Raw genomic sequence first — 22,909 nt, forward strand, 5'->3', positions numbered from 1 at the left:
AAGCACAGCAGAGGGAGGCAGCTGCAGTGTTTATTTGACAATCACATGCAGTGCTACACAATCCAGTCCCCCTACTTGCTCAGCTCCCTTCCTCCCAAATACTGCTGAACAGCTTGCTGCCGCAACACCTGGGAATAAGTCCTTTTATTTAAAATGGCCAACGTAAGTTTCCAGGCCAGGGACTGGTCATTCAGGGGAAGCCAAGGGAAGAGGTGTCAGGCTTCATCACCTAGTTCACATCCTCTGCAGCCTGAGGATGGAAGCAGTACCCATCTGTCCATGTGGCAGGGAAGACCCTGGAGTCTCAGTGCTCTCGTCCCAGCACGGTGCCTTCCACTACAGAATGTTCTTTGCGATTGCATTCAGGGTCCGCACTTTGGCCACATCTGCCACCTTTATGGAGTATTCAGGGGCAGAGAAGGACGCTCCCATGGCAACGTTCGGATTTCTGTCAGGAAAACCACGGGTTACTATCTGCAGGTGATACAGATAAGTAAGACACACAAAGAAAAACCCACTGTCTCCCCTAATCTCAGCAGCAGCCAGAGAACCTCCTGGTGCCACCCAAACCAAAGGTGAGACAGTAATACAAGAATAATCCAAAGAAACAACAGCATCAACAGAACCAAAGTGCAGACCTGTGGACAAATGTAAGCCATTCCTCACTCACTCCTCTGGCACATCCTGCAGGCATCCCAAATCCTACATGCTTGTGTTAAACGCCTAAGGAACTACACCTCAACCTGCCTTCTCAAGTGCCACACCAGTACACTCACAAGTCCTAGGGCAGCAATAGCAGTAGAAACGCCCCAAGAACCCAGTTCTGCACGGAGCTCATGTCCAGATGATGAGCGCCGCTAGATTCATACACTGCAGAACACAGAGCCAGGCATCATGATCCCAACCACAACAGTGCAATTAGCACCCACGAAGCTGTTTGAAATTTATGCCTGTTCCACAAACTCATGTCCACATTAATCCAGCTTTTCTTTCACAGTTCTGCTAAAACATAATCAGTTACCTGAACTTCATCCCTGAGTCACGGGCTGAGCGAGCAGAGCAGTGAAACTCAGAAGCAGTAGAGCCTTCCAGAATCCTCTGCAGGTTCCGCTCTGTGATGCCACCCCCTGGCGGGAAGAATCCCGATGTCACACACAGCCCAGATGGCACTGTCCCAGACCTGACATCACCCGGGCCCTATACCCTAAGGGACAAACACAGTATCTACACTGAAGGGAAAAAAGACAGCCCTTGGGACAATGGAGATCCGGGTGCATCAAAACAGTGTATCCCAGGGCAAGAGCCCAGGAAGCAGGGGCTAGGGACTACAGGAGCTGTTACAGATGACAAAAAAGCATTACCTGGCACCACCACAATTCTGCCCTTCGCCTGAAAGAAGAATAACATGTTGGTGATATTGCTCAGCACTACAGCCGCACATGCATTTGTGGAGCAGCAAAGAAACCTTATGTGCATTGCCTTCCCATAAGCTCATGGATGTCACCATGGCTTACAGTTCGTGCATTCTTACCCATCTTTTTTGTACTACTCAAGTTTTACAAGAAAAAGTGGAAAAGAATTTGCAGTTACAGCTAAGAAAACCTGACATCATTTCCTCCTATCTTTCTATCCCATCTGGCTACCTCTTAGGTATATCCATTGCATTTTCTAAACAGGAACTGTGAGACCCCCCCCAGCAGGGACTTCACTTTGCTGTTTGTGTGGGTTCATCACACCAGCTGCTGAAACCAATTCCTATGCCCTCCTCCCACTGAGGGCAAGAACAAGCCAATCAGTCTTTGCTGTGGGAGACTCTGGGGTCTAGTCCACATGGCCTTGAGAATACACATTAAGGCCAAGCCAGAGAGGGAGGGCAATCGCTCCTTGACAGAAGTTCCCTTATGGAAATAGGTCTATCATAGAGGAGCTGCTCCCAGGCAATGCCCAGAAGCAGCCATAGCAACCCAGAGGAGCACTGGGAACACTTACCTGTTCCGCAAGCCTCTTAATTAAGGACAATCCTTCCAGTGCTGAGCTGTCACAGCCACTCGTCAATACCCGCTCAAACCCCAGAGAAATCAGGGTCTCCAGTGCCACCAGAGGGTCGTGCACCATGTCGAAAGCTGGGAGACCAACACAACAACTCAGAAATCACTCAACTAATCGTGCTCAAGCTCTGTCCCCCAGCCGGCTCAGGAGCCCAGGAGACAACAATAGGAAGGCTACTTCTCACAGCTGGCCAACCCCACAGGGAGCCACAGGTCCTGACTATAATGTCCCCCTTGCAGCAGTGGCAGGGCCACGATGCTCAGCCCTCAGACACCTCCTCTCCACCCAGGGCAGTGACCAAGCCTGGACACTTCCCCTCCTGGGGGAACAGCACAGCCACAGCCTGCTCTTGCACAGCACACAGAGCTTTCCCCCCTCCAAAAAAACACCAAAGTACATTACGATCAGCTCCCTTCCCATCCCACCTTCCCCTGGCAGCGGGGCAGAGGCTGGTCTCTGGCAGGGCCAGTGTCCCAGGTGACTCACCTCGGTGAAATGTAACTGGCAGGGGACGGCACACCGCTGCAATAAGAAGACATACGGTCAGTCAGGGCTGGCACAGAGAGTCCCTTGTGCTAGAACCAGAAAAGCACACGAGATGAAAGAGGACAAAGGCTTCTCAGGCCATTCCTGGGGAGCTCAAAAGAGTTGCGGTACTTGCTGGAACAACACAGCTGCTGCTCGTTGGTGGGAGAGAGTTCTTCTGCCCTTTGACAAAGGAACAAATCTTTGTTTTTATGAGAAACACCAAAATCCCCCACCTCATCTAGATCATGCAGAACCCTCATTCCCACCAGAAACGTCTTTCTCTGCAGGAAGGAAACAGGGAATTTGTATCATCTATCTGGAGAAGGGACAGGACCAGTGCTCTCTGAAAACAGGAGAGCTGATTTTCGTGATTTATTTAGCTACCTAGAACTTTTGCTCTCAGACCACAGCAAACTTTAGCAGAGGTGCTCTATTGACTGTGCAAAGCTCAGTTTTTTCTATGAAAAGAAATCCTTCTGCATCTGGAGGCAAATCCTGACAAGACCCCTCTCTTTTCTGCACTCTCTGCTGCACATTCATCTTCATGAGAGAACCTCAGCACCACACCACCAGGGAAAGGCTCAGCCTGCTTTAGCTGTAGCTCACAGAAAAGATGTGGAAACAAATTGTCTTTCTTTCTACCTATTAGAGGTCTGGGCTAACAATTTTCCAGTGCAGCTTCAGTAGCCTTTTATACATTTCCACCTCTCTCCCATTAACTTTCCTGAGTGCGTTAGAGGAAAAAATGAAGATGAGTTGCCAGCTACTCATGAGGCCAAAGCCCATGAAAGACATATCCTAGACACCTACGGCAAGGATGTAACGAAAAGAACAAAGGGCAAAGAAAATGAAAGAGAAAGAAAATCCAAAAGCTTAATATACTGATGCCCCCAAAGCAGCTCACCTAAGCCTCTACCATTCTTAGACTTTGCTATTGCATCCCAGGTGGTAGCGGCCCTTAGTCTGCAAAGCTTTTTAGCGATTTAATGTCTCACAGGTATCACAATAAATGAAAGCGAAGATGGTAGAGAGACGACAAGACATGCAGACCAAAACACCCTGCACAGTTCTTTCCACCTCATCAGCCAGAGCAGCACTGAACTCATGCCCACAGTCACAGCACAGATATGGCACCGAGCTCAGCAGAGCACCTCTGACCAGAGACACCCTTACCCAGCAACGCCGTGCAGAGCTCCGTGTCGATGCGCCCATCCTCGGTGAGGGCTCCAAACACCAGCCCGTCAGCCCCATGCAGCTTGGCCAGGCGGATATCAGCCTTCATCACTTCCACCTCCCGGTCCGAGTAGAGGAAATCGCCGCCGCGGGGTCGGATCATCACGAACACGGGGACCCGCACGCACTGCTTCACCACCTGCAGGAGTCCTGGGCAGGGCAGGGAAAGAGGCACCTCAGCACTCAGCTGCGGCACCCCAGCACCCAGCCGCGGCGAGGCAGCGGGGCGGGGTGCGCGGGACAGGGGGAAGCGAGGCTGGCGGGAGGCGGCGAAGGGAAGGGAGCCCGGGAAGGGCGGCGGGCAGGCGGCCCCCGGACGGGCGGACGAGGCTCACCCATGCTCGGCGTGGTCCCTCCTTCCACGAGGCCCGCGCACAGCTCGATCCGGCCGGCACCTGGGGAGACACACGTTAGAACCGGCCCCGCCGGGGCCCGCCGCGCCGCCGCCCGCTCCCCCGCGCCTTACCTCCGCGCTCTGCGTTGACGGCGGACTCCACCGAGTCCACGCACACCTCCATGAGGAAGCCATCGTCCATACCTAGCGGAGAGCGACACCGTCAGCCAACCCAGGCCCATGGCGGCCACACCGCTCCGCTCCGCCGCGGCCCCGCCCCACTTCCGGCGCGGACCCCGCCCCCTCGCTCCTGCTTCCGGCCTCGCCTCTCGCGGCCCGGGCCCGCACCGCCCGCGGGCGCGAGGGCGGGCGCGGGAGGATGGAGGCGGGGGGCAGAGCCGGCGCGCCTCGCTCGCGCGCTGCGGCTCAAGCCCCGCCCCCGCCGCCGCGGCCCCGCCCCCGCCGCTGCCCGGGCCCCGCCCCCGCCTCGCACGCGCCCTCACCTGCGCTGGCGGCGCGCGGGGGTCGCTGCTGGCTCTCGGTCACGTGCCGGGGATTGTCATGGTGACGCCCAGGTGTGTCCGGAAGTGCTCGTCCTGCTTCCGGCGGCGCACGCCACTTCCGGGGTCACTCGGGATGCTGCGTGCGGCGGGCGGCAGTGTCCGGCTCCTGCTGTCCGGCGGCGCTGCGGAGGGGCGGGGGGTGCCGGCACGGGGCCTGGTCCCTGCGGCCGCCCCGCCGGCCCACCCCCGCCTCCCTACGCAGCGGTGCCTCCAGCGGCGGCTCCTGCAGCAGGCGCCGCCGCCCGCCGCCCCGCCCGCCGTGGGGCGATGGCTCCTGGTCTGCAGCGGCGCCGTGGCCGGTGCCGTGGTGCTGGGCGGCGTCACTAGGTGAGCGCGGCACCCCCAGCCCGGCGGCACCGAGCCGCGGCCCCTGCGGGGGCTCACAGTTCTGGCCGTGAGGATGCAGCGGTCCCCGCCGCTGGTGACCCGCTTAGGCCCCCCCTGTGGCCTGCAGCTGCCCCACGCCCGGAGCCCACCCGAGTACGGCTGCGAGAGCTCCTTTGGCGACCTTTTGGCTGCAAAGGGGCACCGTGGGGCAGGGCTGGGAATACCGGGGAGACTGGCTATGGCGCTTGATGCCAGCTGGCAGTAACTCTTACACGTTCCTGGTAACTTTCGGCCTGTTTGGTCACTCGCTCCGTGTGCTCCATCCTGTTCCTGACTGAGCATAAGAGCTGACTGGTGCAGCCAGCAGCTCTTGCTGCAGTTTGGTAGATTTGCACACTGTCAGGGAGTGAATTGTGCCTGATTGTGTCTCTGCTCCCAGGCTGACAGAATCAGGCCTTTCAATGGTTGACTGGCACCTGGTGAAAGAGATGAAACCCCCGAGAACGCAGCAGGAGTGGGAAGCCGAGTTCCAGAAGTACCAGAAGTTCCCAGAATTTAAAATGTGAGCGTGCAAAAGTGGAAGAAGGGTGGGCTGGGAGCATCTCTCCTGTGACTGAACCACTCAAGGACCTCTAGTAAGAAGGAAAATATTTTCTAACGTCACTGGGAAGGCATGCTAAGCCTGTCTGACTGTGGCTCATCTGCTGTCGCTTCCTTTCTCTGAGGAAGGTGATCCTGTGTCATGTAAAGTACGGTACAGGACTATGCATTACATAAAACAGTTCTTTCTTTCTGCTGTCTTTAACAGCCTGAATCATGACATGACACTGACAGAGTTCAAGTTCATTTGGTATATGGAGTATTCGCACCGTATGTGGGGCCGTGTTGTGGGTTTGGCATACATTCTGCCTGCCACCTACTTTTGGCGAAAGGGCTGGCTCAGCCGCCCCATGAAGGGCTGCGTCCTTGCACTCTGCGGGCTGGTGTGCTTCCAGGTGAGCGAGCTCTGCAGCCACAGGGGTTAGCAGCAGCATCTTCTGTGAATATCTTCTGATTAAGTGTAGTTGAGACAGTGAGATTTGTGAAAGCTTGGGGGGTGTTGGTGCTAGTAGCTGGTTGAAAGTGGAAGAAGCAAGTTGCTTTGCCCCTAATGTTTATCTGGTCTATGCAGTTGCTGCTGCCCTGTCTGGCTATAACACCTCTCCTGTTTTGTCAGGGGCTGCTGGGATGGTATATGGTAAAGAGTGGGCTGGAAGAGAAGCCAGACTCCTACGACATTCCTAGGGTCAGTCAGTACCGTCTCGCAGCACATCTCGGTTCCGCACTGGTTCTGTACTCTGCTAGCCTGTGGACAGGGCTGTCATTGCTGCTTCCACGACACAAGGTACAGATGGCATGTCAGGAGTCAAAAGCACAGGGTAGTGTCAATTCAGAGGGCTGGGGTGAGGGTGATGGTACTTCTGTTTTAGTCTTTGTTCCTGACTCTGGTCTAATACTGTGCTACAAAATACCGTTTCTGTAAACTTCTTGGTTATGGGACGTTTCCTTTGACTTGGTGGGTCTGCTCAAAAGTGACGAGTCTCAGAGCCTCTGCAAGCTCGGGCAGGGGTGTGTCTGACTGGGCTCAATGGCTTGTGGCGGCAACTGTCCAGTGGCCACTTCAGTTTCTGCACAGGGCTGGACTTGAATGGTCGTGGTTTTGAGGAACCACTGAAGTGTGACTGTGCTGTGTGGTGGTGTCCAGATTTCTCCTGTAAAATACAGGCCAACCCCTTAGCCTATATATGCAGTGAAGGCTTTTCTTACCTGCTGCAGACAGCACTGGAAATGCTTTGCCTTGGTTTTTTTCTTTTTTTTTTTTTATTTATTTATTTTTACTTTTACAGTTACCTGAAACCCATCAGCTCCTTCGCTTGAGACAATATGCTCACGGCGCTACAGCTCTTATTTTTCTTACTGCTCTTTCAGGTAAGACTGCTTCTGCTGTCCCATCTGCAGCTCATTCCTCTCTGCCTTCCCCCTCCTCCCCTAGTCTGGCAGGGTCTGTGAACAACCCCATCATGTTCTGTGGGAAATCTTTGTTGCTGCCAGGAAGCTTACAGTTGAGAACATCCCTTACCAGTCTTTCCTGAGCAAGCAGAGGTGCATCTTCCAGCCTGCCTGTTGCTGTTTGATCTCTGTATGTGTTTCTGAAAGAAAGGGTCAAGCTGAGCTCTTGAGTCGGAGTTGCGCAACCCGGAGTGCCACCTTTGCCTACTCTGGTAGTCATTTTCTGCTTTGGAATTGCAGGTGCCTTTGTGGCAGGGCTAGATGCTGGCCTTGTGTACAATTCCTTCCCCAAAATGGGGGAGCGCTGGATCCCAGATGATCTCCTTGCCTTCTCCCCTGTGCTGAGAAATATCTTTGAGAATCCTACAACTGTACAGTTTGATCACAGGATCTTGGTAAGTGCTGTCTTCCTGCTATGTCTGTGCAGCTTCTCTGTTGCCTCCTGCAGCCAGGGTGTTCTCTTTTGGCTGTAATTCTGTCAGCTTGAGTGATATCCAGGGTGTCCAGAGGTCCTGAGAGCATGTTACCAGCTTGCTTCTGCAGAAAAGAGGAAGTTTAGCACTCTTAGTTTCAATGTGGTCTCCTTCCTTAAGGACATCTTCCTGCACAAGTTACAGACCTTGTTTCTTCATGACTTCTCTTTCCGTAACGTGAGCTACAGACCAGGGTAGCCCTTGCTATTGAAATGTGTGGGAAAGTTGTGTGAAATAAAACTTGGAAATCCCAATATTGAATGCTTCCTCCAGCATTTCTGAACTTGGTTTACACCCATAGCACCCTGTGAAAATATCTTGGTTAGTTAGAGCAATCCAGATACTAAATACCACTGTCGGCACTGCTGTGGACTAAGCCATCGCTAAGACTACAAAGGAAGATTAGGTGGCTTAGAAGAGGCATCACCTGGGGTGACCCTGCACAGCAAGATTATGCTGGTGAACTACAGCCAAGTGGTGAAAATGAGATCAGTTTTCTAGATGACATCTTCCACCTTCAGTTGTCAAGGTGACAGATAGGGAGAGAGCAGAAATAATCCCTAATGACTTGAAGAAATGAGGAAAAGCTGTTGGAAGGTGAAGCATTAATTTGGAGAAAAACAAAGCTCTCTATAACTAGTTACATTTCTGGGTCATTAACCTGGTGGGTGTGGAAATTCCAGGACTTGGTCATGGCCCTTAACACATTTCTACAGTTAAATATTGCTCACAGAATGAAGAGTGGAAGAAAGAATGCTGCATGGAAGGTGCAGCCAAAGGCCACTGCACACACTTTCTTTGAACTTTTCTTGAAGAGTGGTTGTTTCTCTTCCCTTCTGTAGGGAATCACCTCAGTCACTGCTGTCACAGCGCTGTACCTCTTCTCGCGGAAGATCCCACTCCCTCGCAGGACCAGAATGGCAGTGACTTCCTTATTGGTTGTGGCTTATATGCAGGTACTGTCTCTCTTTTTGTTTGTTTTGTTTTTTCCTCCCCCCTATCTATTTTACTTTTCTCCCCGTAGTCTTTTGTAGCATATTTGCAAGACAGAGCTGTCCCCAGCTTGGCTCTGTGCTGGCCACAGGGGCCTGGAGCTGTGAGGGTGGAGCTGCCGAGAGCTGCGTGCAGTCTGAACACCAGGATGGGAGGCCTGGCTGTGGCCAGGGCTGTGTGTCGGTGATGCACCCACGGCAGCTCTTACCCCTTCTTCCTTCTCGGCAGGTGGGCCTGGGCATCAGCACCCTGCTGCTGTATGTCCCCACGCCACTGGCCGCCACACACCAGTCAGGCTCCCTGGCGCTGCTCAGCATGGCGCTCTGGCTCATGAGCGAGCTCCGGCGGGTCCCCAAGTAACCGGACAGAGGGAGAGACCCCCGGGGGAGCTGCGCTGCTGGGTCCGGAGCCGGCAGAGACCCCACACACCCCGGGTGCACGGTGGGCTGCGCGCCCGGCCGGGCTGCGCGCAGGGAGGCGGCGGCGGCAGGTGTGAGTGCGAACTTTGTAACATAAAGGCGTTTTTACGGAGCGGCTGGTGTCTGGCTGGGTGCCTCCTTCCGGGGTGAGGCGGGGAGGGGTACGGGAGCCCCGGCGGCGGGGGCGGGGGGGCGGGTTGCGGTCGGCGGGCAGGCTCCCCGTGGCGCCCCCTGCCGGCGGGCCGGCGTACGCGCGGCTGCGCGGCTCCGCCAATGGGAGGCGGCGGTGGCGTCAGGGCGCCGTGCGTTCGGCGGCGCGCGCGGCCGTGGGCACAGCGGCTTCCGGTGCGGCGGCGGCGGCGGCGGGGCCTGGCGGTGCGCGGCGGCCATGACGGCGCACAGCTTCGCGCTGCCGCTCGTCCTCTTCTCCGCCTTCTGGGGCCTGGTGGGCATCGCCGCCCCCTGGTTCGTGCCCAAGGGGCCGAACCGTGGGTAAGTGAGGGACTCGGAGGGATGCGGGGGTGGGGCGGGGCCGGGACCGGGACCGGGCCTCCCCGGCCTGACATCGGTGTCTCCGCAGGGTGATCATCACGATGCTGATCACCACCGCCGTGTGCTGCTACCTCTTGTGAGTACTGCGGACCGGGCCTCGGTACACCCCCCCTGCCGGGACCGGTGGCTGCCGCTTAGCTTCCTGCCCGTAAATTAATGGGGCTGCCCCCGGGCCGTGGCCTGCTTCCCTCCCGGGTATTCACCCCCCGGGGCAGCAGGCCCTCTGCCAGCCCCCCCTTGAGGCGGCAGCGTCTGGGCATCCTAGGCCCTGCCCCCATGCTACCGGGCTGATGGCAGGTTGGGTCCCTTTGCAGCTGGCTCATCGCCATCCTGGCCCAGGCCAACCCCCTGTTCGGGCCGCAACTGAAGAACGAAACCATCTGGTATGTGCGATTCCTCTGGGAGTGAGCAGTCCCCGGTGGCCGGCGCCTGAACAGAGACCCCCCACCACCAGAATTGTCACTGTGAGTGGGCAGAGGGCTGGGGTGGCAGAGATGGCCTTGCTTGCCTGCTCATATCTGGCGGGGGTGGGAGCTGCAGCCTGGCCTTTGCTGGGTGGGAGATGCTTTGGCCTTTGCGCGTTGCGGTTGTGGGCAGCTGGTCTCCATGTGGAGCGGCTGGCTCTGTGCTGGGCCTGAGCAAACTGAGCACTTGCCCCGGGGGTTCTCTAGACTTGTGGAGGCTCCCTTGTGGGTACAGTTTGGTGCTAACTTCTCCTTTCTCCCTTCCCCAGCTCTTGCTGCTGTTCCAGCCTCTACCCTCCTGTACCTGGCAGCCCCCAGAGGTGCTGGGACAGAGGCTGGACCCGCTGCCCCAGTGTACCCTGAACACTGCAACCTGGACCAGTGATGGCTGGGGCCCTGAGCATGGCAGGCAGTGCCCCTGGGACAAGGTCCTAGTAAGCCCTGCCCTGGGAGCAGCCACGCTACCAGGGAGAGACCCCCTCAGCTGTCAGAGTGCTGCAGTCACTGACGCTGAGCACCATCCTGAGAGAGATCTGTGTGTAGTGCCACCAGATCCTGTCCCTGCAGTGCTTGCCCTGCTCCCTCCAGTACACTCAGTCCTATCCCCTCGAGTGAACCCCCTGCTCGTAGCCCAAGCTGCCCAACTGGTTATCATATCTGTGGTCATTTCAGGCACTGGCTGCCTCTCTGAGAAGGCAGGAGCCCGTTGCATCCTCTGTAGTATGATGAGTTCCCTGCAGTAGGGGTGGTCCTTGCTAAGACAGGTTCTAGCTGTGAGTGGGAGAAGGGAGGGCTGACACCAGAGGAGCATGCAGATCCCCCTGGGTGTGATGAGGGAGGTGCTGGGGTACAGGGCAGGGGGTTCTGTTTGGCAGCCTGCTGGAGGGGATTAGGGAGCTGCTATGTCTCCTCCCATCCCTCCCAGCAGCGAGGGAGCTGCGGTAGTGTCTAGGTATCACCACCACCTCCCAGTCTGTGTTCAGGTTCTGAGAACAGAATAGGGCGTTGTGTTTTATGTTTCCCCTTATTTATTAGACAATTTGCCTGTATGTATTTATTTGTCTGTGTTAAATTTGTGTTGTGGAAATAAATCCTTTTTCTAGTAAGTGATGCTGGAGACTGAGTTAATTGCTACTTTGAGGCTGGGGAAGTCTTGGCTTTATTCAGACTTCTTCCCTTCACCCTAACTGTGCTCTTGCACCATGAGAACAAGGCTGGCATCCTCAGCTGTTGAGCAGGTGGTTGGCAGCACAGTGGTACATGGAAAGTTTTATCCTTGATGCCACCTGTGCACTTGTCCTGTCGGACCAGGATCACAGGTAGGCAACTGCATGTGCTAGAGGGAGAATTGGGTACCTGCCCAGCCTCTCTTGTGATAGGCAGCTGTGCTGAGGCCATCCCCATGGCCATGCAGCAGCTGGGGAAGCTTAGTGGTCACTTTCCCAGGCAGCCCCACAAGACTGGGATGAGGAATAAGGTAAAATGGCAGGGAGCAACATCTTCCAGGGGCTCCTGGCTTTTCCACTTAAGAGGAGGGAGGAGGGCAGTAAAGGATGCCATCTCCAGGGATCAAACAGTTCAGCTTGGATCAGAGCTTCCCTTGCCGCTATTAGCTTTGCAGCTGAGCTCAGCTGTCAGTCTGCTGGCAAGAAAGCAGCTCCATCGTCCCACCGTGGTGGTACAAAGCAACGCTGTGAACCCCAGTCATGCCACCGGGTGGGAGCTGTCACTGCTGGGGAGGTACTTGCTAGAAAACGAGACTAGTGCTGGATGGCTCAAGGGGTTTGTTTTATTGCAACAGGAGTGAGAACAGCTGAGTTCAAGTAAAAAGTGACAAACTTCATCGGGTCATTGGTGGGCTTCAGCCCCAGGGGAGGAAGGCTTGTGCCTGTGTGTACAGCCACAGCCTAGACCTGCCCTGGGGCAGTGAGCTGGGCTGGAGTGAGGTGCTTCCCCCATGGGCAGGCCCAGCCCGCACTCACAGGGGAGAGAACGACATGTCTTGGTGGTAGTGCCCGATTAACATGGGATGCCACAGGGCAGACATGCCCAGGAGGAAATGCGTGAAAGGAAAGGCAGCTCAGTTAGGTGGTACCTTAGGAACCAACCTCTGAGCCCTCAGGACTGTGCCTGGGACATTGACTAGGACAGGAAGACATGGCAAAGAGCAGGACGTGTCCCAGGGAATGCTCGGAGAGGGGCCCGGCTGGGCAGAATGGCTTGGTGGGACTCAGCTCACCTGGTTCCTGCAGTAACTTCGCAGCTGACTGCCATGCCTGGTCTTTGGGCTTGTGAGGGACTGCAGAAAGGCCGTCCCAGGTGATGAGCTACAGCACAACCCACCAGGTTGGCTCTGCCAGCTGGTGGCTGAGTCATGGGGTGGCCCAGTGCTTCAGGCCACAGTCGTGGGTTGGCCGCATCTATGATAGTGTCCTGCTTATCTGAGGGACCTGCCAGGGCTGCAGCCTTGAGCCTGCCGGCAGCAGAGGACTTTGCTCTACACCGCATATTGAGGCAAAGGCCAGAGGCCAGGGAATGCAAAGATTAGCACTGGGGTGAGGCAGAGAGGGAAAGCCCTGGTGTCTGTAGCTGCCTCAGCCCACAGGCTCTGGTTCTGATGTGGAGATGGAGCGCAGAGTCGAGATGGGAAGAGTCCAAGCCCTCAGAGCCCCGGCTGTCAGCCAGTCCTAGTTCTGCTGGTGCAACTGCATGGTGGGTTTCACCGGCATCACGGCCCATTGCCCTGGCCCAGGGGCACCACCACCTTGTCCAGCCAGAGCAGGGAGAGCTGGGCTGAGCGCAGCTGCCGGCGGTGGATGCGGCGCAGCCGCAGGAGGTAGAGGACTATGGCCAGCGCTACAACCAGGATGCAGGCGAAGAAGAGATAATGGTTGTAGACAAAAGAGAGTCGCAGCCAGGAGGCATGTGCTTGCCGGATGCTCTCCTGTCGGAGATCCCTGTGGAAAGTCAGGACCAGCTGTGAGATGCCATGGGGTACTACCAGGGTCTGCACCGCCACTCCCACTCCCCTTACTGGGGGTGGCAAAGCCCTCACCCAGCACGGTAACTCCAGCTCCTCCCCAAGCACCCTTCCATCTAAGCAATGCCATCGGCGAGCCCATGGTACCTGAGTGGCAGAAACCGTGTCTTGTAGAGGATGGCTCCCAGCGTCCACTGCACCTCCCGGTCATACACCAGCTGGGCCGTGCGTAGGCTGGGGTAGTCCAGGGGGAAGCGGAAGCCCTGGTGAAGGACTTGGTACATCCAGGCCGATTTGAAGCACTGATACCTGCAGGCACGGCACGTGGGAGCATCAGCCAGATGTTGCCACCTATACCGTGGTCCCTTACCCCAGTGAAAGCCCCCCACAGGAGGCTGAGCCATGGCACTCGCCCAGCAAAGCTGCTCACTTCAGCCGGTGCTCATCAGCGTGCGCAGAGTAGAGGCCGCCACGGAAGCGCTGGGTCAACACCTGCCATCGCTGGCTGCAGTACTCCTGGGGGCAGGAGTTGGGGCTCAGCAGTGAAACAGCCCCTGCTCCCTCCCAGCTGCAGGCACAGCAGCTCCCCAGCCCCAGGCTGGGGCAGCACCCACCTGGGCAGCAGATGTGAAGGTGGGGGCACTGTAGTGGCCGCCCAGGCGCAGCACGTCCTCGGTGCAGTAGAAGAACTCAGAGAAGCCATAAAACTCACTGTTGCTGAAGTCGATGGGCGCTTTGTAGGCCCCCACCAGGGAGGCCTGGCTGCTGTTGGGCCCAGCCAGGAGGGGCTGCAGCAGCTCTGCACAGGCTGACCAGTCCCCTCGCCCCCGCACGTACAGGGTTCGGCTGCCCCTCACCACCGTGTCCTCCAACCCTACAGGCAGGCAGGGGTCCAGGAAGGGTGTCTCAGGGCTCAGCCCTGTCTGCTGGCCATGCAGGCTGGAAAACAGGCCAGGAAAGAAAGATGATTGCACAAGAGGTCCTGTACCACCCCCCAGAAGCCCAGTCTAGCACTGCCCTGCATCCATATACCCCCTGCACCAGACCAGGCTGCGCCCCTTTGTATCCCGGCAGTGCTGGCACCCACCCTGCCACCTCCTGCCAAGGCCAAACTTGCCAAAGCTGTCACACTGACCGGTGGCCATGCGCCCCAAGCACCTGCGAGGTGTAACAAGGCACAGCCCACCCCACCCAGCTCACGGGGAACTGTGCCCCTGTGCAGCCCCTGTGGATCTGGAGGCAGGGTTTGCTCCTGGCACAGGAGTACCTGAGCACCAAACCTCTCCACCTCTGGCGACAGCTTCACGTAGCACTCTGGGAAGGGAAGGAGAGACAGGAGACGGAGAGCTCGAGGTTGGGATGCAATGGAAAGATGTGCTGAGTGAATCAGCAGTGCTGAAGAAGGAGGGGGAAAGTCAGAGCAGGAAAAGTCAGAGCAGGAAAAGCCAAAAGCCACCAGAGGGGCCCCTCCGCAGCCTGCCACGAGGGAAGGAAGAGGAATGCAGGGAGCTGCAGTGCTGATGATGCGTGCTGGGCTTGGAGAAGGGCAGCGCCCGCACACCCTGTGCCAGCCCAGGCATCTGCTGCTGCCACTGTGACTCAGAAGCTGTTATCGCCACGGGCGGCTCTTGGGGCAAATCCAAGGGGGAGAGGGTGGCTTGAAGGAACCAGCACCCCATTTTGCAATGCTGCAGCAGGGGCACTGCTAGGTGAGGCAGCAATACCGGTTGTGCACATAGGTCTGGTTCAGCACAAGCTCCTCATAGCGCTGCCGAGCAAAATTGCCCCCAAAGCCGAGAAAGGTGTTGACATAGACACGGTACACGTGGCCAGTATGCTGCACATCACAGCCCAGGTTGAATTCTGCCAGCAAGCTCTTCGCAGCCTCCTCCTGGGAACACAGAGAGGTCCCTGATCAGCAATGACCCAGGGAAGGCAGGGGCTGCTCTTAAGGCTGGCCAGCCAGACACGCACCTGCTGCAGGGAGAAGGCTCCAGAGTCGGGCACTTCGTAGGCAATCTGCAGGGAGGCACCCCCCATGTCCAGGATCCCAACCGTTCGTTTCCGAACCAGGGACTCTCCCTGGTCCCCCAGCGCTACAGTGACCACCACATCCTCCTCTGCAACCCACAGCAGCGTGTCAGCGATGGGTAGGACCTGGGGCAGTATCTCCTCCCTTCCACCGTTACGCCCCCCAGCAGCCTCATGGGGCTCCTCCACCCCTGCAAGCAGCCCCCAGGGACCACTTGCAGGGCAGCACGTTCTGGCACTTGGAGCTGGCTGCCCCCCGGCTTTGTAGGTTCCCCCAAAGCATCCACTGTTGGAAGCCACCACAGGAACACCGCTACAAACCCTCTCTCCCAGGTTCTTCTCCCAAAATGCTGCAGGTGCTCCCCTGACACAGGGACTTGTTCCTGTGACGGGAGCAGGTGCCCCTCCAGGTTCAGGAGAGTTTCACACATGTGGCTGGATCAGGCATTGCCTGACCAGAGGGGCAGACACTGCCTGCTCCAGAGCTTGCTCTTAGCTCCAGTGCTGGGGCACTCAGACCTTCCCAGCTGCTCTATGAGCAGCCAGACTCACCATCCTCATGATCAAACCGGCCCAGGACAAAGTTGATGCCGATCCAAGCATAGACACCTGCATGAGACAGAAAGGGTCATTACAGCAATACACTAAACGGAACCAAGCAGTGCTTTGTGGCAGCTCCTACCTTCCTGTTTCCCCGAGATCACTTCTGCGTGTGATTTGGAGAAGAGGAAATCAAACTCCAGGGGCACATTTCTCACCAAGTTCTCCAGGATTGCAGCTTGCTGCCTGCAAGAGCACAGGAGAGGGGCACACACTGAAGGACCTTCACCAGTGACACTCCTTTGGGGGAGCACAAGAGACAGCAGGAATCCCTCTGCAATACACCCCACGTCCAGCCCCACAAGTCCTGCTGCTGCACCCAGTGCACTTTGGACACGAGGAACTAGATCTATTCATCTGAGGCTTCAGTAAAATGCGGCTCCTCTCAGCTCCCTCCCAGCGTGTTCAGACTCTCCTCCCGCAGCCCTTGCCGCTTGCCCCAAAAACGCACCCTTTCCTTTCTCCAACACACCCCCCCCGGATTCCTAATTCTCCCATAAGGGTCAAGACGGGGAAGCTGTCCCCCTGCTTCTCACGGCTGAGGGATCCCAGCAGGTCCCTGGCCACCCCGGACGAGGCCAGAGGAGCTCACCCCTCGGGCAGCAGCCGCATGCCCGCCGTGCACAGGATGTAGAGCGGCGTTTCCTTGTGCTTCTGCGCAGGGATGTGGGCTGCGGCGAACTGAAGCAGTGGGCGCAGGTAGGACGTAGCTTGCGTGGGGGCCGCTGCCGAGATGCCTGCCCGGGGAAGGGGGGCGGTGAGCCGGCCAGCCCCACCGCGGGCTGCAGCAGAGACCGGCGGCACCGACCTGGCTTAATTTTCTTGACGACGGGGCGGCTGCTCCGGTCCCTCATCTGCCTGATGTCCAGCAGGTCGTGGGGGTTCCCGTTGTGCGGGGGCCAGAAGTAGACGAAGACCCGGGACCCGCTGCTCCCGCAGTCGACGACCACCCCGTAGTTAAGGGCCGGGTCCTCCGTGTCGGTGGCCGTCAGCTCCTCTGCCCGCGCCAGATACCTGCGGCCCGGGGGAGCGGGGGGCGACAGGGGACAGGGCGCCTCAGACCCGGCGAGCAACGCTGAGTCCCGGTCCCCCGGCAGCTCCCCGGTCCCCCGGCAGCCCCCGGTCCCCGCTCACCTCTCGTCGCGCCGGGCAGCGCGGGGCGGCGTGGCCCAGCGGCGGGGGGCGGCGGCCGCCAGCAGCAGCAGCAGCCCCACGGCGAGGGCCGCTCCCAGCGCGGCCAGGCGCTGCCGCGGCCCCGGGCACGGTCCCGCCGACCGCCACGACGGGCAGGAAACGCCGATCCTACGGGTAGAGGCCACTGCTCAGCACCGGCCCCGGATCGGCCCCGGCCCCAGCCCCCCGGGCCGGCCCCGCTCACCTGGCCATGCGCGTCTGCCGCTGCCCGCCCGCGCATCGCCCCGCTGCCGGCACCCGCCGCCGGCACCGGCGGCCACGTCACCAGGAGCCGCCGGCGCGGCCAATAGAGGCCCCCGCAGCCGAGCCCCGCCGGGCGGCGCTCCGCCCCCCGAGGCAGCAGCGCCCAATCGGCTCGGGGCGGGACGGCGCCCCCAGGCGGCCGAGGGCGCGCCTGGCTTCGTTCTTGCTCCCTCGTCCGACCTTCGCCGGACGACGTCACCTAGAGACCGCCTACCTCCAGTGCCCAGCCAATCCGGGGCGCCCAAATAAACAACACGCGCCGAGAGCCGGAGCGGCGGGAGCGGCGGGAGCGGCGGCCAATGGCGGCTCCCCGGCCCTGCAGAGAGGCACCGAGAGCGGGCAAAGGTCGCGGGCCCGTCGCCCAATGGGCTGCGCGGCGGGGCGGGGCGAGAAGTTGAGGTAACCAATGGGCGGCGCGCGCCGGCGGGGCGGGGACTACGGGCAGCCAACAGGCAGCGCGCCCGAGCGCGCCGGAGGGAGCGGCCGCCAGTGGCGGCGTTCGAGCCGCGGCGGCGGAGGCCAATGAGCGTGGTGCCCGGGGGCGGTGGGCGGCGGGCCGAGCCAATGGGCGTGCGGCAGGGGTGGGCGACGGGCGGTGGCGGCCAATGGGTGCGGCAGGGCGGGGCGGAGCTGCGGGCGCGGGGCGGGGCGGCGCTGCGCGGGGCCGGGGCGGCGGCGGCAGCGGCGGCGGCGGCGCCATGGAGCTGGGGGCGGGCGCGGGGGCGGGCGCGGGCCCCGGCGCGCGGGGTGGCGCGGAGTCGGGCCGCGTCCTGCTGCTGCTGATGGGCGGCGGCGGCGCGGGCCGGGCGCGGCGGGGCGGCGCGGAGACGGAGGCAGAGCCGGGTCCCGGTGCCGGCCCGGGAGGGCCCGAGGCGGCGCGGAGTCCCGAGCCGCGCTCCCCACCCGCCCCCGACTACGAGGCGCTGCCGCAGGGCGCCGCCGTCTCTACGCACATGCTGGCGGGCGCCGTGGCGGGCGTTATGGAGCACTGCGTGATGTACCCCGTCGACTGCGTCAAGGTGCCGGTACCGGTGGGGGGCGCGGCGGGGCCGCGAAGGGGCGGTGGACTGGGGCCTGGCGGGGGAGGGAGGCGGGGGCTGCCCCGGCTAGGCCGCGCCGGGCCCGCGGGGGTGACGGCCGTCCGCCGGGGCCTTGTGTTGCAGACGCGGATGCAGAGCCTGCGGCCGGAGCCCGCCGCCCGCTACCGGAACGTGCTGGAGGCCCTGTGGCGCATCGCCCGCACCGAGGGGGTCTGGCGACCCATGCGGGGCCTGAACATCACCGCCACCGGCGCCGGCCCAGCCCACGCCCTCTACTTCGCCTGCTACGAAAAGTTAAAAAAGACGCTGAGCAACGTTATCCACGCGGGGGGCAATAGCCATGTGGCCAACGGTACTGCTCCCGACGCCCCGCCGGGCCGTGGGGGCTACCGGGGGCCGCCCCCCGCCGGGCCGGGCCGGGGAGCGGGGTGGGGAGTGGCAGGGAGGGCTGGGCCCGTCCCACTGGGCCGCGGGGCATCAGCCCCTGCGGGGCCGGGGTGCCACGGCCCCGCCGAAGCCCTGCGCTCTCCCCATCTGCCAGCTGGCTGCGCGGTGCCTGCTGGCCTGGCACCGGGCAGGGGGACGTGCTGGTCCCGCACCCGCCGTGGCCGCTTCCAGGTGTCTGGCTCGAAGCAGGTCGGTGGCCCCGGCTCGGAAGGGTACCGGTGGACGGGAGCTGCCCGCAGATGAGCTGGGACCGGCCGCGGCCCCATGGGTTGGTCATGCCCAAGCTCGCCCCAGGAGTGCCACATGGTTTTGGAGCCCATCGCGCCTCGGTGCCCGTCACTCGTCTCATGGAGCCGCCACGGTGGGGAAGGCGTGAGGCTGAGGGGAGCGGGGCACAGCGTGCCCTCGGCAGGCGTGTGCCGGTGTGCCGGCGTGTGTCTCTGCTGTGGGGCTTGGGGACACTGGCCATCCTCGGGGCCCCTGCCAGCAGGTGGCATTGGCCTGTCCCCCAAGGGCTGGGCCCGAGTAAGTCCTGGTCAGCCCACAGGACTTGACAGCCTGTCACAATCCTCTCCCCCTCTTTCTTGAGCTCTCTCCGGGTGGGAACTGCTGAGGACTGGCCAGCCTCTTGGAGGGGAGACAGAAGCCGCTTTCATATCGCACCCTCTTCCAGGGGCCTCCTCCTGTCCCTCGGCAGGGGACTCGGGGCTGTGGTGGAGCCTCGGGGTCCCTCACACACGCACACCCCCCCTCACATGTGGCAGTTCTTGTTTTGCAGGTGCAGCCGGGTGTGTAGCAACGTTGCTCCACGATGCAGCCATGAACCCTGCCGAAGGTAACGATGGTCCTGGCCTGCCAGGGAGGGGAGGATCAGGGTCTGCCCAGGCCGCTTGGGTCCCCTCTGCGGCATGGAAGGTGCTTTCCTCAGTGCTTACCCAACTGCAAGGAACCGCTGGGGGCTGTGGCTCTGGTTAGGGAGCCCTGTGGCTGCCCATTATGGAGGGGGTAGGTAGAAGAGATTAATTCTGGGGACCACAGCAAACCCCTGTTTCTGAGGAGCCAGGAGGGCACCAGCCTTTCACCTAGGGGTTTGGCTGAGCAGGAGAGAAGGGAAGAGAGGTGTGATCTGTACCACTGAAGTTATTCTCAGTGTGTGGGAATTTGGCATTACTGTGGTGAGATCTCAGAAAGATGTGGTGTAGTTCTGGGCCTGTGTTCAAGAAGGAAATGAAAAGAATGGGGTATGAGAAGCATGCTTGAGAGGTCAGGAGAAGGGAGATCTTTTCTTGTGGAATGTCTGGAAGGTACCTATTTTTCTTGAGCCTGGTATGTATGAAAAAGGCAGAGGGAGTTTGTAATTATTACAACGTCTGTGAACATGGTGGGAGAAGGAGGAATAACAAGGAAAGGCCAGTCATGAACACATTTTTTCTTCTTAAAACGAGGGCTTGTGACAGTGCAGGTTCCAGCTGATCTGGGCCCAGCAAGGCTTCTGCCAGCCCACTGCCTGGCTGGGGCCCTGAGGAGCAGGCAGCTGCATGGCCAGATTGTTATCATTCCTTCCCCGGAGCCCGGCTTCTTATCACAGCTGTAGCTGTTGTATCATTTTTAGCTTCTTGTGGCCCTGTAGAAATAGAGGGAGGCAGGACAGCAGCAGGCTGCACTCTGGGCTCTCCCGCCCTACTCTTGGATGTGTTGAGGGCTTCTGGTTGTTGCCCCGGAGTGGCTGCATTTCAGCAGCAGCTGCTAATGATCACTGGCTGGTGGGCTCCGCAATGTGCTGTGGTTATTCTGGGCTACATTGGGGGTGGTTGGGGAGGCACAGGCTCGTCCAGATTGAGGGCTGTCTGGAAGATAATAGATGGAAGGGGGTTCTTCTGACTGCACAGTAGCTCTGCAGTGGTGGATGGGGAGACATCGGTCATTTGGGAGCGAGGGTGGATGTGTACAATAAGTGCCTGGGTATTGGGATGTTTGCTGGGGTTGCCGCAGCTGTGGGGCTTGCAGGTGGTCCAGCAGATAAAAACGGCTGCAGTCCTGCCTGCGGGACATGTAGGGCACTGCTGGTCTGAGTTGTCCATCATTAGCTCTTAAGCCAGCGTGACCAAACTCCGGGCACTTGGGAGGAAACCTGGCTGCGCACTTACCCTTCTCTCCCCTTTTCCCCTCCGTGCCTGGGTCCGGGCTGCTGCTGTTGGCTGCTGCCGTCTGTCCCAAGTGGTCAAGCAGAGGATGCAGATGTACAACTCGCCTTACCAGCGTGTGACGGACTGTGTGCGGGCTGTGTGGCGCAACGAAGGGGCTGGAGCTTTCTACCGCAGCTACACCACCCAGCTCACCATGAACATCCCCTTCCAAGCCATTCACTTCATGACCTACGAGTTCTTGCAAGAGCAGCTCAACCCCCACAGACAGTACAACCCAGGCTCCCATGTGGTCTCTGGAGCCTGCGCAGGGGCTGTTGCTGCTGCTGCCACTACACCTTTGGACGTTTGCAAAACACTGCTCAACACCCAGGAGTCCCTGGCCTTGAGCTCCAACATCAGCGGACACATCACAGGCATGGCCAATGCCTTCAGGACGGTGTACCAAGTGGGTGGCGTGACCGCCTACTTCAGAGGGGTCCAGGCAAGAGTCATTTATCAGATGCCCTCAACAGCAATTGCCTGGTCTGTGTACGAGTTCTTCAAATACATCCTCACCAAGCGCCAGGAGGAGCGGCGGGCTGGGAAGTGAGCCAGAGCCAAACGCTGTTCCAGACCTGCTTCACCTCCCCCCCTGGTTTGTCTTCTGACCCCTCTCCCTTCTGGTTTGGTTTGTGTTGACAAGAGGGGGCAGCGAAGCCCTTTGGGGTTTAGTGATGCCAGTTTTTGCCTGTGGCTGCTGCAGTTCTGCTCAGGCAGCGCGGCTTGTTCTCTCCCAGGGTAGTCCAAGATGTCCTGCTGGGAGCTGCAGCCCCGTCACATCCCCTGGCACTTCAGTGGAGCTGTGCTCCTGTCCTTCCCTTAACCAAAGCCTCCTCTCATGCAAATTGCCCCTCCTCTGAGGAGAAGGTGAATGTCCTACCTTGCCTCTGGCAGGGCCAAGCTGAGTTCACAGCCACCGAGGAGGGGGCAGGGAGGTGGCACTGGCTGGTATGCTGGGGGCTTTGTCTGGCTCTTGGCTGAAGCAAAGCGTAAGCCTTGCCGTTGTCTTGTAGCACGCACATGTGATGCTGACTGCCCTGGTGGTGGTGGGGAGGGGAGGAGAGGATGGCACTTGAGGGGAGACTGTAGGTTTGGTTTTGTTCCTGCTCTTGACACTTCCAATAAAAACAGTTCTGCTCTATCCTCATGGCCCTTTCTTATCCCACATGGCCCAGCTCCCAGCACTGCGCCTTTCTGACTGGGCCCAGTGCTGAGCTGATAGGTGCCAGGGGGTGAAGGGAAGTGGCATCTGGGGGTGGCGGTGGGAGGAGAGGGCCTGCCTGGCTCAGCCACCCTGGCCATCTGCAGGGAGGAAGGTGGTCCCCATCCCCTTTGGCTTGTGGCCCATTGCTTGCTGCTGGCGTGAGTTGTGACCGCACCGGAGAAGCTGAGGTTCATGCTCCTTGGCCAGGCAGTCCTGCACCCTCAGTCTGACCAGGAATCCTGAGGATGCTTCCAAACTGCTCCAAACAGGTGTTGGCAGGAGGGTCCTGGGTTGTGTGTGTCATGAACAGAACAGGAATTTTGGTGTTAGGTCAGGCTGGAGGGCTTTGCACCTCACACAGGGAATTTGGGGTTCAGCAGAGATTTTGCTCCCTGATTTTGAGTAATTAAACTAGTTTGATGCTCAATGAACATCTTAAAATTCTACCAACACACTTGCTCAAGGTGCTAGTGTGTTTGTCCAATCTAATTTTTTTCTAATCACATTAATATAATAGCTTATTTTTGTACATGTTAATATCTGTCTAGATACTGACTTCATTTAGGGAACCTGGACCTGTGAGCCATCCTCGCTGGGTTTGTACTGAGCACTGAAGTTACCACGTAGTCGTGTTGACCTTCTTTCCTTGAGCCAAGTGCCCATGGATGATCCTGGCTCTCACAGGATGCTCCCATAGTGCTTGTAGGAGGGGCATTTGTCCCACAGTGCCATGCCCAAAATAACTCCTGGAGGAAATGCATTCACACCTGTGGTATGTGCTGCCAGCAAGCATCTGGGTTGGCTCAGGGCTGCTCCAGAGGATCCACTGGCCTGGGCTGCAGGGGTGGGCTGTGGCAAGGGGAAAGAGGGGTTTTCCTGTGGCTGGAAAGGCTGCTAAGTGAGCAAGGGCAATGTGCAATCTCCAGGAGCATTGGGCCCCAGTGCTGTTGGGGGGCTGGAGGACAGGGGCACCCACACTGAAGGGTGCTTGACAGTCCAC

General features: G+C 59.3%; 5 protein-coding genes across 7 annotated transcripts; 3 read left to right on the plus strand and 2 right to left on the minus strand.

Annotated features, from left to right (window-relative positions):
- Positions 1-13: 13 nt before the first annotated feature.
- CUTC (cutC copper transporter) lies at positions 14-4,763 on the minus strand. Of its 2 annotated transcripts, XM_080402353.1 has the most exons (9): positions 4,648-4,763; positions 4,277-4,348; positions 4,146-4,205; positions 3,751-3,960; positions 2,536-2,571; positions 1,990-2,123; positions 1,362-1,389; positions 1,022-1,127; positions 14-448 (listed from the first exon to the last, which is right to left on the minus strand). In XM_080402353.1, exons 2-9 carry the CDS (start codon positions 4,344-4,346, stop codon positions 337-339), a joined length of 756 nt encoding a protein of 251 aa, XP_080258479.1. In that variant the 5' UTR covers positions 4,347-4,348; positions 4,648-4,763; the 3' UTR covers positions 14-336. The 2 variants fall into 2 exon arrangements, with proteins under 2 accessions (XP_080258479.1, XP_080258480.1); XM_080402354.1 differs by lacking the exons at positions 4,277-4,348; positions 4,648-4,763 and adding an exon at positions 4,349-4,432.
- On the plus strand, positions 4,668-9,039 carry COX15 (cytochrome c oxidase assembly homolog COX15). The gene is made up of 8 exons (XM_080402346.1): positions 4,668-5,034; positions 5,474-5,596; positions 5,843-6,029; positions 6,251-6,418; positions 6,921-7,002; positions 7,324-7,478; positions 8,399-8,512; positions 8,778-9,039. The coding sequence occupies exons 1-8, from the start codon at positions 4,706-4,708 to the stop codon at positions 8,907-8,909; spliced, it is 1,290 nt and encodes a 429-aa protein (XP_080258472.1). The 5' UTR covers positions 4,668-4,705; the 3' UTR covers positions 8,910-9,039.
- A 109-nt stretch (positions 9,040-9,148) lies between these two features.
- LOC308069665 (V-type proton ATPase subunit e 2) lies at positions 9,149-11,090 on the plus strand. The gene is made up of 4 exons (XM_080402355.1): positions 9,149-9,460; positions 9,549-9,596; positions 9,835-9,984; positions 10,254-11,090. The coding sequence occupies exons 1-3, from the start codon at positions 9,357-9,359 to the stop codon at positions 9,926-9,928; spliced, it is 246 nt and encodes an 81-aa protein (XP_080258481.1). The 5' UTR covers positions 9,149-9,356; the 3' UTR covers positions 9,929-9,984; positions 10,254-11,090.
- Positions 11,091-11,751: 661 nt separating this feature from the next.
- ENTPD7 (ectonucleoside triphosphate diphosphohydrolase 7) lies at positions 11,752-17,114 on the minus strand. Its single transcript, XM_080402341.1, has 12 exons — positions 16,974-17,114; positions 16,730-16,897; positions 16,404-16,609; positions 16,188-16,332; positions 15,678-15,781; positions 15,548-15,604; positions 14,939-15,084; positions 14,689-14,855; positions 13,579-13,903; positions 13,395-13,480; positions 13,112-13,273; positions 11,752-12,941 (listed from the first exon to the last, which is right to left on the minus strand). The coding sequence occupies exons 1-12, from the start codon at positions 16,979-16,981 to the stop codon at positions 12,713-12,715; spliced, it is 1,803 nt and encodes a 600-aa protein (XP_080258467.1). The 5' UTR covers positions 16,982-17,114; the 3' UTR covers positions 11,752-12,712.
- A 198-nt stretch (positions 17,115-17,312) lies between these two features.
- On the plus strand, positions 17,313-21,846 carry SLC25A28 (solute carrier family 25 member 28). 2 transcript variants are annotated; one of them, XM_080402348.1, is made up of 4 exons: positions 17,313-17,431; positions 18,196-18,424; positions 19,298-19,354; positions 20,738-21,846. In XM_080402348.1, exons 2-4 carry the CDS (start codon positions 18,202-18,204, stop codon positions 21,253-21,255), a joined length of 798 nt encoding a protein of 265 aa, XP_080258474.1. In that variant the 5' UTR covers positions 17,313-17,431; positions 18,196-18,201; the 3' UTR covers positions 21,256-21,846. The 2 variants fall into 2 exon arrangements, with proteins under 2 accessions (XP_080258474.1, XP_080258473.1); XM_080402347.1 differs by lacking the exon at positions 17,313-17,431 and adding an exon at positions 17,672-18,051.
- Positions 21,847-22,909: the final 1,063 nt, after the last annotated feature.

The sequence above is a fragment of the Falco punctatus genome (genome assembly GCF_963210335.1).
Source record: "Falco punctatus genome assembly, chromosome: 9".
NCBI classification, from domain to species: domain Eukaryota; kingdom Metazoa; phylum Chordata; class Aves; order Falconiformes; family Falconidae; genus Falco; species Falco punctatus.